Below are 13,516 nucleotides of genomic sequence, written 5' to 3' on the forward strand. Positions count from 1 at the left end.
ACCTGGGCTTCAAACTGCCAATCTTGTAATCTGCAGAGTCAGCATCTTAACCATTTGAGCTACCACATCCCTTGAGACTGATGTTTGAAGGAAAATATTTAAAAGATTTAAAGAGAAAGGGGAAGAGAAAAAGATTAGAGAAGAATCCTCTTACTATTCCTCCACTTCATCTTGAAATGGAAGTAGCAGGTAAGGAAAATATATGTTTGGCTGGCATGCAAACACTGCAGTCTGCGTGTAATGTACTATGGTGAGGGGTGTAAAGTTCACATGCCAATCTGTTCATCAGTCAGATAATGTTTGTCTCTGAGAATTGACGAAAAACGGCCAGTAAAGATATTGGAATATGAAAGAAGCCAGTTCTGCTTCTGCCTCCTTTCTTTCCAGAGACTACAAGCAGTTCTCCTAAGGTTCTGTGACACCTTAAAGACTAACTAATGTATTGTGGCAAAACCTTACCTCATCATATGTGTGTCAAGTGTTCCTTTAGCACTGAATAATCATTGCCAGATGGTATATATTTTCCTTCAAACTCAAAAAATGTGATGAGTAATGGACATTATAAATTACTACAGCTGCCGAGTGCTGCAGATACTTACAGCTGTAGATAGTCGGGATGCCAAAGTCATTTCCAGGTTCCCCTTCAATCCAAGCAGTGCAGGAACCAAGATGAAAACTTCCGTTATATTTTTGAATACTTCCCAATGCTATTTAACAAATGAAAAACATAATATATATATATATATTTAAAATGAAATAAAGTGTTTTAAAATTCCCAATGCTATTTAACAAATGAAAAACATAAATATGTTTTTTTTTCCAATGAAATAAAATGTTCTAAAATGTTTTAGTTTATAAAATATTTAAGATTAGAAAGCATTTCAGTATAATGGGCCCTTGGTATCTACTGCAGTTTGGTTCCAGGACAACCAATAGATACCAAAATCTGTGGATGCTCAAGTCCCATTATATACAACGGCATAGTAAAATGGTGTCCCTTGTATAAAATTACAAAATCAAGATTTCCTTTTTGGAATTTTTGAGGGAAGGGAGTTATTTTCAAGACATGGATTCTAGAAATCATAGATGCAAAATCTATGGCTAGAGAGGACCAACTGTACTTCAACAATAAGAAACACTGTTATGATGAGTCATGACAGACTATCATAAAAGTAAAGGTTGTTTCCTGTGCTAGTTTCACCTAACTAGTACTGTACAGTCAAAGCCCAAAGACTGTTAATGTCATCCAGTTCAGTAAATGAATTGTTGTTGTTCTGAATGACCACAGTGGTACTTGTAATACAGCAGTATCTTTGCTTTTTTTGCTGCTCATGGACTATCTGATTATCTTTGGGCTGAGCATTTAACAGCATTTAACAGCTAAAGAGAATCAGGTAACCTAAAAATCAGGAAATCTCAGATTAATGAAGAGCTTTTTTATTATATGACCATATAAATCAGTTCATATATCATGATCTTTCAGACTTTGAGTTTTGCAGGTATAAATGTTTCAGAGAGTTTTGACTGAAACAAGCTAGGTAAAGAATGAAGTTTGAGTCACAATTGAAAATCCAAACTACTGATACATAAACAAGGGTAACAATAATGTAAAAGCTTTATTCATTTTTTTCAGGGTAGATCACTGAATGAATTACTGAATAAGAAGTCAACATTTCTATAAATTCCATTGATTCAATGCATCTGTCCTATTTAAGATTAGCAACTAGATTTAGACTTGAAGTATAGAAGTACAGAATTATGTAGCCTTTCACATACTGTTGAAATGAAACTTTTCAGCAGCCATTGGTAAGGAATCCTAGGAACTGTAATCCAACAACAAATAGGACCTTTTCACACTAGAAAAGAAAGCCAAAACAGAGCCAGAAGATAGCAGCTTTCTCTGAGCCTTACTGCATGATATCAGTAGTGCTTCAGTTCACTTCCCATAGGAGAGAGTCATCAAAGTGTGTCTTTTGTCAAACAGGTTTTTTTTCAGTTAGACAAAAGGCTTGCTTTGACAAAGCACTATGATATCATGTAGTAAGGCACAGAGAAAGGCACTACTCTCCAGCTCCATTTCAGCTTTCTTTTCTAATGCAATAAGGGTCATAGGGATGATTGCACAGTTCCCAATTTTCCTTCAGTCCAATGTTCTTTCTTTTGGCACCTTTTCTTTCAGAGCACACAACTATGAAGAAGGAAATGCTAGCAGAATACTGGGAGGTGATATATTTAAGCAAAAAAGAACTAGTGCAGTTATTTTTATTGGTTTGGAAACCCACACAACATATAGGTTTCTTCAAAGAGGATACTTTTCTGAAACATTTTTTTCTGAAAGCTAGGAACTTTTCACTTGTTGCCCCAAACTGACAATACAAGCATCAGTTTTAAAAGCTATTAGTCATTTATCATAATAAATAAAACAACATACCTTAATTCAGTTTCCTACTGGCAAAACTGAGGAGTTCGAAATATGAATATGAATATTTTAGAAGAAATAAAAGATCCTGGCAACTGAGATAATGCAGTTCTCTTTTCCTGCTAAAACATTACAATTTCATCTTACTTTGAAAATTCTTGTCCTTATTTGTTTTTCAAACAAAATCCAAAGCACCCAAAATGGTCAGACCAGATCTTCTGGATTGGTGTTTGCACAGGCAGGATCAGATCTGATCCTACACTGGGGATTTTGGCCTGCATCCTCCACACTAGGTGATATGAGATCAGGGGAGAGGAACCCAGGCCATTTGGACCATGTGGACAAGCACTATGACAGTGAAAATATTTTGTACCCAGAACTCTTTAACAGTTACTGTGTCCACATTCACCTGGTAGTTTTGCCTCCTCCTTTTCTTTGAATGCCTCTATTCTATTTCTGAATGCTCAACTGACGTTTTTCAGTTATTTCAATGCTAGATATTTGGAGATCAAAAGAAAATTTCAAGGGGGTCAGAATTCTTATGAGGGGGGGCAATGTCCTCATTCTTCTCCCTTAACTACGCCCCTGAATTTAACTCTTTGCATTTTACCTCATAAGAACATAAAGTTCTTCACTGATTAAGACTTCTACTAGTAACATTTTAGATCCTTAGCTGAACAAAAAATTCAGCTCCATCTTGATGACACAAACACTGATCTTCTGATTGGAGCAAATGAGGAATCAAGATTATTTAAATCTATGTAAGTAAAATATTATTATATAGCTCAAGAATATTAACAGAACAGCCATAACAAGCATGGGAATAACTTTTTCAAGCCTCTCTTTCAGCCTAGGTTCTGCTTAACTGAAAATAAAATAACACTGAAAATGTGATATCAAGTATGATAGCAGGCTACAGGGAGATATCTAACATAAAACCTAGATATTTAAGTGTTATGACTGTCATAAAGCCCAATTCAAAACCAAATATTATAGACACGTTTCCTAGCCAGTCATGAAGAATATTTGGTTCTGGACTAGATATTATGGCAATCAGGATTTCATTTCCCTCAACAATAGTAAATCATTAATTGAATAATGTATTTTTAAAGTGTTTAAATCACATTTTTAAAGTGGTTAAATTACAAATGCCTTGTAAAAGACACTCAATTAAGATTTAACAAACGACATTTTTTTTAAGTTTAATAAGATCTACCAAAAGAATGCGAGTGGTAGTAAAGGTCTTTTGTGAAGCTAAAGCCATATATGAATTTGAAAGAGTAGAGATGGGGCAAGGGGAAACCCCTCTTCAAGAAAAGATTCTCTCTTCTTGGAAGAAAGTATGTAAAGTAAATAGCTTTACACACACTCCAAAAGAAATGTAAAGATAAACAGAAACATTTCTTCATGCTTAAAGCAGAAGACCAAGCAATGAGCCATGTTCAACTGCAACAAAAAGAATCAAGGTGTGTATAGGAAATACTATAATAGGCAAATACCAACCTGAACTATATCCAGAACCATCCCAGCTGACACTGTTCCAAATCCTGCTAGCAAAAATGGAACTAGTATCTGCAATGCCATAATGCTACTTGATTCTTTTGGCTGTCTTCTGGTCCCTTCCACAATGGTGTCTTCATCACCATCACTAGATGCACTGTTGTCCTGCAGCATAGCATCTGTTTCTGATGAGTCAATTCCGTCTGAATAATTATAGCTTGCAAAGTTATCATACTTTGGACTACAGCTTGATGAATTATGTCCATTACTACCATGATGAAAATTTGATTCCGAAAAGTGATGATAATCCATGTGCTGATCAGTTCTAACACTGAAACTGTGCCCTGATTGTTGTAATCCATCTTGCCAGACACCGTTTACTTTCTTATGTCTCTCTTCCTGGTTTTTGTGGTAAACAATTGGAACCATACTCAACAGCAGGTTCAAGAACTTGTCAGACTGAATTGTATTTAGATTTATAGTCCAATTTACAAATCCTTCTCCATGATAGGCTTTCTCATTTATTTTCTTGCTGACAGATCTTCCTTTACAATTAGTCATGCTGTTTCAGAAATATTATTCTGATGCTCACTGAAGATCCCAAGGAAGCTACTTTGCAGATATGAACGATTTACACACAAATCTTCAGTCTGGTACAACTGATCACTTTCCTAAACTGTTATGTAGAAGGTTTTCGTTTCACTAACCTTTCATCTTGAATAATCCCACAGCAATGCTTTGGTCTGAAAAACAACATACTAAAAATGTTTAAATAACTGTTTATTTCTGCTTCTGAACATTTTTGTTTCTTATTCTTTTGCTGATATACTAACAGTGCAAAATTATATCATTACACTGCCATTATATCCCCTGGACAATAAAATAAGAAGACAGTAAATAAGAAGTCTGTTCCTCTTCCTTCAATATAAGATACAATTAATTCTATTATCATCATAGCGCAATACCAGTAGTACAAAAAACCCAGCTGAGAAACACACACACACCAGAAATCAAGCCCACTGAACCCCCATGACTACAGAACTCCCCTCAAAATTTGCTCTGGCAAACAGTTTGTTCTGGAACTACCTATGCTTCCATTTGTGTTGTGAGAAGCCCTTATGGTCCTTGCTTTACAAATGTTTTCTGCAGAACCAACTGAGCTCTGGCATTTGGTGGAGAAATTCTACTTTCCAGAAGCATGATAATGTTTTGTGTGTGGGAGAGGGCACTATCATGGTACTCTTGTCATTGTATTAGCAATGATGGGGAATTGTCACAAGTGATATAATGAGTGGAGGTGGGGTGGGTGGGGTACAGTTTTCTTCATTTGTGGCTCTAGTGATAAAAGGAAGTGGAGTTCAAGGGTAAAAAGAACTTTCATACATGAACTATTGGTGGAGTGAAATGGCCACAACTTTGTTAGTTACAGGTGGAGAGTCTGGTGAAGCAGAGGGAAGAGACTTATATTTAGTATGAAATCGTTTAAAAACAAATAACAATAAGGACAGAATATCATAACCTATGCCCCATTAGAAAATGTTTCTCCATAACCTGTCAATCATCAAATGTCTGCTGAAATAAAAAGGTGTTTTATGGCAGGAGAGACGAGAGGGGGCCTGCCTAACCATCAGTTCCAGAATGCCTTTGGCAAGAAAACTCCAAGATTGGTGGGTTATAAGATCCTACAGACATACAACCCTTTACACAGTTCTCCAGTCACCACAGAGCACTACAGGATCACCATTTCTTGAGCTGTCCATGGTAGTGCAAAGACTGAAATGGCAGGGAATGGTTTTATGTTCTGCACAGAGGGAACTGAACCCCTCCAGTTTGTCTTCACCCATCAAGTCTTGTTCTCTGACAACCCAGCCAGCGAAGTGATTTCCAAGCTAGGTGGCATCACCCAGGAGCCAGCAGGAGTTCCACAGGCCATGGAAAGCCAGGACATGCCACCTGACATGGAGGTAAAGCCACTTCTCTGGACTCTGTCCACCTCATGGGAACTCAGGTGAGCTGGTATCCATGCTTGCCTGTAGAAGTGGCTATTTTCTTGCTGTATTAGATGTCTTTTCTGTCACTGTTTCTGCAATATTGATGCTTCTTCTGGAATTGTATTGCATACCAAGTGCTAGTATAAACTCTAATATTATACAGTAATTAAAGCTGGACTATAGCTTAAGGGTAGGAGTGTATGTGTGTGTGTAGTCACATACTCTCAATCTCAGGGGATGGCAATGGCAAACCTCCTCTGAAAAAATCCTGACAAGAAAACCTCATGATAGGATCGCCTTAGGGTCGTCATAAGTCAGAAATGACTTGAAGGCACAAAACAATAAGATATATAGTGGCTAATATTCACTTTCTCAGTTTGAACACACAGACGATAATAACATGATCTAAAATAGTTTTGGCAAGAGTTAGGGAAATATTGCTAAGATCATACAAATGTAAGAGGGGGATGAAAATCTGAAATGTCTTCTGAATGACTTGTGCAGCACAAGACAGGATAGTTTGGGGTTTAATTACACATTTTGCATATATTTGCCACAAATAATAATGTGGAAGCACAATCTGACATTTTGAAATTATTCATAATTTTGGTATATAGTCAGTTTCTTGGAAAAAAGTCAGTTTTTATTTCTCATAATTTCTGGTGGGGGGAGGAGCTGGCATTTGCAAAAGATACTGAAATTATCCCTATATACTATCCACATAATATTGAAATGCATCAAGTTCATAATGCACAGATTTCCTCCTAAACAAATACACTTAAGGTCAGAGCTTTGCTATATAATCTTGCAACACAGTGCACACCAAAGGAAAGAGCTTAAGAAGACTAGTGCCCAGAGACTCAGTTCCAGAATCAGCCAGTAAGACTGTTGGCTTTCTTGCAGCAGCTTGTGCTTATGGGGGTATCAAAGCAATGGCGTTGGGAAGATGACGAAGGATGACTGGAGAAAGACAGACTTTCAGTACCGTATTTGCTGCATGTCTGCAGTAAAAAATGCAATAAAGCTTGAACTGGGCAAGACTGGGATTCTACTTTGGATGATCCTACTGTAACTATGGCTGCTTACATACAACAGTCAAGGTAAATAGTTGTCCCTAGAATGATTTACTGAGCTGCCCTGAAGAGCAAAACAGAAAGAAAGGAGAAAAGCACATTAGACTGCCACAACAACTACCTTGCATGTTGAAAAAGCATAGATGCATACAGATAAGTTTGGCTAGCAAAATAGATATAAGAAAAGTGGAGGGTGATGAACAAAAAAAATCAAAACATTTTGGAAGCAGCTTTCTAGTGGTCTCTAGGAGATTCAAAATGGTTTTGTTTACTTATGCAAGGCTTACTTTACCTGCTTGTTTCATTTCACTTGTGCACAATGTTAGTTTTAAATAAAAGGTGTGCAGAAATGTGTTGAACTGCTCTTCTTCATTGTGGTGTAGGAACCTCTCCCTACTCTTTCCATGTGATTTCTATTTCTGGTACTAAAGTTTCTTTTAAAGAAGTAAAGCCCAGGAACACAGTGACTTCATTAGTTGAGGCATATCTATATAATTGGACAAGAATGCAGATCTGGTACACCCTTAAACTTTAGTGCATCTCCTCAGTATCTGTAGTCATATTGAGGAGATGCATTAAAGTTTAAGGGTGCACCAGATTTGCATTCTGGTCCAATAATATAGGCATGCCTCAACTAATGAAGTCAATGTGGGCTTTACTTCTTTAAACGAAACTTTAGTACCAGAAGTAGAAATCACATGGAAAGAGTAGGGAGACTACAGACACTTGTTTAAAAAAACATAAAACACAGCTGAACCAAAAACACAGCTAGGGTTAATTAGTTAAGCATTGCTGTATCTTTTCATACGTGTTGTAACATTTAATAACTCAAGCTACAATGTTATGTATATCTTTGTGGAAGAATTCATGCCTATAAACAAAAACATCTCTTCACAGTACTGAAGTATTACATCCTCAGAATATACATGCTTTACATTCTGCCAGAAAGCTACTTCGCTTGATCAGTGAAGTGATGAGAACTTGCAAAACCACTTTAAAAACCTGTTCACTGGAATGTTCTGCAAATGCCACACTATTTCCTTTAGCTTTCAAAAAGCCATATTCTCAGCCTATTAAATAAATATGAGTATGTTACTGAGAGGGACTTCAAATTTAACTGTTGGGAGTCAGTGATACCAAAAACATGAAAAGGAAATTGTGTGTGTGTGTGTGCGCATCAGAGAGAGAGAGCCTTCAAGTCACCTGTTGACCTATGGCAATTCCATGAATTTCATAAGGCATAAGCATAAACATATTTAAAGACAAAGTGTTTTCCTCAGTCTGAGACTACCAGTCTGGTCTTGCGCCTGCCAAATCAGCTAAAGTATCTCATAATGGTTTCTGCATTTGCTCAGTGTCACAAAAGCACTATGGGAAATCAATAATCAGTTTTTCAGGGAAATAGTTTGCTTAGATATTAGGCAAGCAGTCTTTCTTCCCTCTCATAAACTTCTTGTTCTTCTTGTTTAAAATTATATAAATCCAACTGTATCTCATGTAGAACAGACCCATTGAATAAATGCAACTTACATAACTTTGGACTTAGTTCCCATTGATTCAGTCAGCCTGCTTTAGATGTGACTAACAGTTCAGGTCAAAATATGTTGTTTATACCTGTCTATACCTTAACCTTAAAAATGTTAACTCTGAATTGTAAGCCAAAAGAATCACTAGATGGAGGGCTGAAACCATGCCTGCTGATTCCAGCCCCAACTTCCACACATGTACAGCTCTTATGAATGCAGGCATTAACCACATGGAGAGGGATCATGGATATTCTCATTCTCAGGGTCACCAGCAATCAAAGTTGACTCAAAAGCAGTTAACAACATTAACGATACTTTAAAATACCGGGTAAACTTTGTACATAATCATATACATTGTATTCACATTACAAATATATAATATATAATTCAGTTGTGCTCAGATGGCGAGTATTTCAGGTAGATTTCTCCCACTGCCACCACTACCACTTTTTTGAATGAGCCAAGTGTACATCAACAATGAACTTTTCCAAACCACCTTCCAGGTAAGATTTCAAAGAACAATTGTGAGTTATTACTACAACTGTCAAACTATTTACAGGGATATAATTCATTCTAAATTATAATATTTGAAAGCATGGACCATTTCCGACATTGCTAGCGCACAGAGGTAAGAGTTTCTTTTCTAAGATTTTGAAGGCCATGAAGGGGGGTGGGGAGAATTGGCATTAAATTTGTTTAAATACTGTTGTTGTGTCTCTTCAAGTTGTTTCCGACTTATAGTGACCCTATAATGAACCTATCATGGGGTTTTCTTGGCATGTTTCTTCAGAGGGGGTTTGCCATGGCCATCCTCTGAGGCTGAGAGAGTGTGACTTGCCCAAGGTCACCCAGTCCTTACTTTCATGGCTGAGCTGAGATTCGAACCCTGCTCTCCAGAGTCACAGTCCAATGCTCTAACAACTGCACCACGCTGGCTGTGTGTGTTGTGTGCCTTCAACTCATTTCCAACTTATGGAGACCCTAAGGGGTTTTTTGTTGGCAAGATTTGTTCAGAGGAGGTTTGCCATGGCCTTCCCCTGAGGCTGAAAGAATATGACTTTCCCAGGGTCACTCAGTAGAGGAGCTACAATTGAGAGTTGTAATCCATCTCTGAAATCACTACGTCACACTGGTTCTGCCACATCTCCCACAATTTAATCCACCTCAAGCCCCAAGGATGGGGCAGGGATACATTTATTTGATATCAGAAAGGTGGAGCTGAAGAGCATCCATTCCTATTATTGCAAGGGGCCGAAGAAGATGAGGAGACAGTGAGGTTGAGGAAAAGCCATTTACTCTTTGGCCTGAATTGTTTTATACAATGGGTGAGGAAGAGAGGAAAGGGGGCCAGTAAAGATGAGGAGAGGGCCAGTGGGATTTGGGTGTCAGATTAGGACACTGAAGCTGCATCCTCACTGCAGAAATAGTCCAGTTTGACACCACTTTAACTGCCATGGCTCCATGCTATGGAATCCCGGGAACTGTAGTTTGCTGTGGCACCAGAGGGCACTCAGAGAGAAGGCTACATGTCTCACAAAACTACAATTCCCAGATATTGGTTGCATCTGCCCTGCAGAAATAATGCAGTTTGACACCACTTTAAATGCCATGGCTCAGTGTTATGGAATCCTGGGGACTGTCATTTATTGTGGCACCATTACTCTCTGAGGGAAGGCTAAATGTCTCAGAAATATGACAGTTCCCAGAATTCCATGGCACAGAGCCAGACAAAGTGGTGTCAAACTGGATTATTTCTGCAGTGAGGATGCTGCCTACGAAACCATGGTTCGGGGCTGCATCCACACTACAGAAATAACCCAGTTTGACACTGGCCTAACTGCTGTGGCTCAATGCTATGGAATCCTGGGAACTGTAGTTTGTTGCGGCATCAGAGCTCTCTGATAGAGCAGGCTAAATGTCTCACAAAGCTACAAATCCCAGAATTCAACAGCATTAGCCGTGACAGTTAAAGCGGGTCAACCTGGATTATTTCTGCAGTGCGGATTCAGCCCAAACCCTTGGCTCAGCCATGTAAAAAGTCACACTCTCTCAGCCTCAGAGGATGGCCATGGCAAGGCCCTCCGAAGAAAAGTGGTCAAGAAAAGCCCACTACAGAGATGCTATAAGTCAAAAAAAGACTTGAAGGCACGCAGCAAAAACAAATTGACCTTTTTAAAGCCAGCTTGGGATAGTAGTTTGAGCATTGGACTATGACTCTGGAGACCAGGGTTCGAATCCCAACTTAGTCATTTTAAAACCCACTGGGTGCAGGTCACACTCTCTCAGCCTCAGAGAGGGTGGCAAATAACGGCAAACCCCTTCTGTGAAGAAAGCTGGCCAAACCCTACAACAGAGTCACCATAAATCAGAAACGACTTGAAAGCACACAACACCAACAACTCTATCTTTTTAGAGCCAGCTTGGTGTAGTAGTACTACTAGTAGTAGTGGTCTGAGCTTTGGACTATGCCTCTGGAGACCAGGGTTCGGATCCTTGTGAAACCCATGGCTGGGCCAGGTTAAAGACCCTGACCTTGGGCCAGTCACACTCTCTCAGCCTCAGAGAGGAGGGCAATAATGGCAAAGCCCCCTCCGAAGAAAGCTGTTTCATTGCAGTACTGTAATATGCTTTGCTGGAATGCTTTATCTGTGAGCCACTTGGGTCCGTTTCTGGGAGAAAGGCGGCGTAATAAAAACCAAAGCATGTTGCCCCCATCAGGAAATAGTTATTATTATCGTTATTGTTATTATATTAACATTGACGTATAGAGCGCAGTAAGGTCTGCACAGCACTTTACATTATTATGATTATTATGATCATCATCATCATTCTATCATTGCCCATCCGAGGGCCGCCTTGCTGTGGCTCCACTCCGATCCTTCTCTGAGTGTTGTATTTTTAGGGTTAAAAACAAATACAAATGAATGAATCGATAAACAAAGCTGGCCATGAAAGGTCGCCATCAGTCGGGAAACGACTTGAAGGAACAACAACAACAACAAGGAGGAGGAGGAGGAGGGCGAGGAAAGCCCCTGACACCCCCTCCTCCTCCTCCTCCTGGGGTCCTACCTGGGCGATGATGGCGGAGGGGTGGGCCCCAGCCTCCCGCCTCCAGGGCTCTGCATCCTGGGTCGGAGGCCTCCGCCTTCTTCTTCTTCTCCTTCCCGGCTCCTCAGAGCCTCCGCTGACAGCTCCTGGGGCTGGAGAAGGGGGGGGAAGGAGGGAGGGAGGGAGGGATGGCTCCCCGCCCGGCGGCCACTGAGCAGGCGCAAGGAGGGGGCGGGGGCGGAGGAGCCACGGCTAGGCCTCAGCCCCAGGCTCTCCTCAGGGCCTCCGGCGGAAAGAGCCCTGGCACGGGGAACGCCTGAAGGAAGGAAGGAAGGAAGGACGAGGAGGAGGAGGAGGAGGAGAAGGGCGGGATGGAAATGGCCGCTTCCCTCAGGCGCCCTTCCCCCCTTCTCCACCAAAACCAGAGACAAATGTGGAACAAATCCTAGACCAAAGTGTAGGACAACTGCAGGACAAAACTCTGCCCAAAATGTAGGACATTGAAGAAAAATGGAGGGCCTTACATTTTGGGCTGAGTTTTGTCCTGCAGTTGTCCTACACTTTGGTCTCGAATTTGTCCTACATTTTGTCCCTGGTAATAGTGGGCAATTATGGCAACCCATCATGTTTCCTCCTCCTCCTCCTCCTCCTCTTCCCAGGGATGGACCAAAACAAGCCCGCAGGACTCGCCCATAGAGAGCCATCCTTGCCCCCAGAGAGGATCACTGGAGGATACTTGCCCTGATAGGGAAAGATAGGAGAATACATGCCCATAGGGAATAATGAGTTGTGTGTGTTCAGGGGAGCCACCTCACACCTTTCTGTTCCTGTTGTGTGCCTTCAAGTCCTTTCTGACTTGTGGTGACCTGGCTGTCAGGGGCTTTCTTGGCAAGCTTCCTTTAGAGGGGATTTGCCTTGGCCATCTTCTGAAGCTGAGAGACTGTGACTTGCCCAGAGTCACCCGGTACAATTTTATGGCTGAACTGGGTAATAGTACATCCTGGTATCCAGAGTCGTAATCCAACACTTAAACCACTACGCCACACTGGGTCTCACACCTCATGTATATTGGTGCACAGCAGTTCTGTGTGAAAGAAGCAGCAGGGCGGACCGGATTCAAACAGCTGTCTCAGGCAGCAGATGCTCAGGGATATGGCAGGAACAGGAAGAGCTGGGGCCCATTCACACAGCATAATTGTAGTACTGTTGTTGTTGTTGCTGCTGCTGCTATTAACTGCCTTTGAATGGACCTCAACTCATGGAGACCCTGTGAATGAGACACTTCCAAGACTCTCCCTCTCTCTGTAGAACAGCCTCCTTGACAGCATCCATCCATCCGTCTGGTGGTTTTCCACACCTTCCACTTTTCCTAACATTATCGTCTTTTCAGGCTTTATCTGTTCAGGGACCCATTTGTTTGACTTTTTGGGTGTCTGTGGTCTCCTCAGTACTCTTCTCCTCAAGTTGATCTTGACTTATGGGGACCCTGTGGGTGAGAGATCTCCAAGGCCCCCTAGTCTCCGTCTCTCTGCTCGGATTCTGTAGGGTCAGGCCCATGGCCTCTCTGATTGAGCCTAGCCATCTGGCGTATGGTCTTCCTCTCTTTCTGCTTCTCTCTTCCTTGCCTAGCATTATAGTCTTTTCTAATGAGTCATGCCTTCTCATGATGCGGACAAAGTATAACAGCCTTCATTTAGTCATCTTGGCTTCCAGGGAAAGTTCGAGCTAGATCTGTTCAAAGACCCATTTGTTTGTCTTTTCGACCATCCACAGTATCCTCAGCACTCTTCTCCAGCACCTCATCTCAAACAACCTGATTTTCTTCTTACCCATTTTCTTCGCTGCCCATCTCCCACATCAGTACATTGTGATGGGGAATACAATGGCTAAGACCAGTGGTCTCCAAACTGTGCACTTTAAGGGATTTTGTACCTCAGCTCCAAGAATCCCAGACTATTA

General features: G+C 40.8%; 1 protein-coding gene across 4 annotated transcripts in view; it reads right to left on the reverse strand.

Moving 5' to 3' along the window:
- The window catches only part of SLC41A2 (solute carrier family 41 member 2), a 46,347-nt gene extending 34,680 nt beyond the window's left edge, over window positions 1-11,667 (reverse strand). For 3 of the 4 annotated variants that reach the window (XM_089528011.1, XM_089528013.1, XM_089528015.1), the window contains exons 1-3: window positions 11,579-11,667; window positions 3,923-4,662; window positions 600-707 (exon numbers count right to left, since the gene is read on the reverse strand). In XM_089528011.1, coding sequence (XP_089384137.1) covers window positions 600-707; window positions 3,923-4,480 — 666 coding nt within the window. In that variant the 5' untranslated portion in view covers window positions 4,481-4,662; window positions 11,579-11,667. The remainder of the gene's footprint in view (window positions 1-599; window positions 708-3,922; window positions 4,663-11,578) is intronic. The other variant, XM_089528012.1, reaches the window with a different exon arrangement.
- Between the last annotated feature and the right edge of the window lie 1,849 nt (window positions 11,668-13,516).

This window comes from Sceloporus occidentalis, unplaced genomic scaffold (genome assembly GCF_023333645.1).
Source record: "Sceloporus occidentalis isolate IW3139 unplaced genomic scaffold, rSceOcc1.0.p SCAF_5, whole genome shotgun sequence".
NCBI lineage: Eukaryota > Metazoa > Chordata > Lepidosauria > Squamata > Phrynosomatidae > Sceloporus > Sceloporus occidentalis.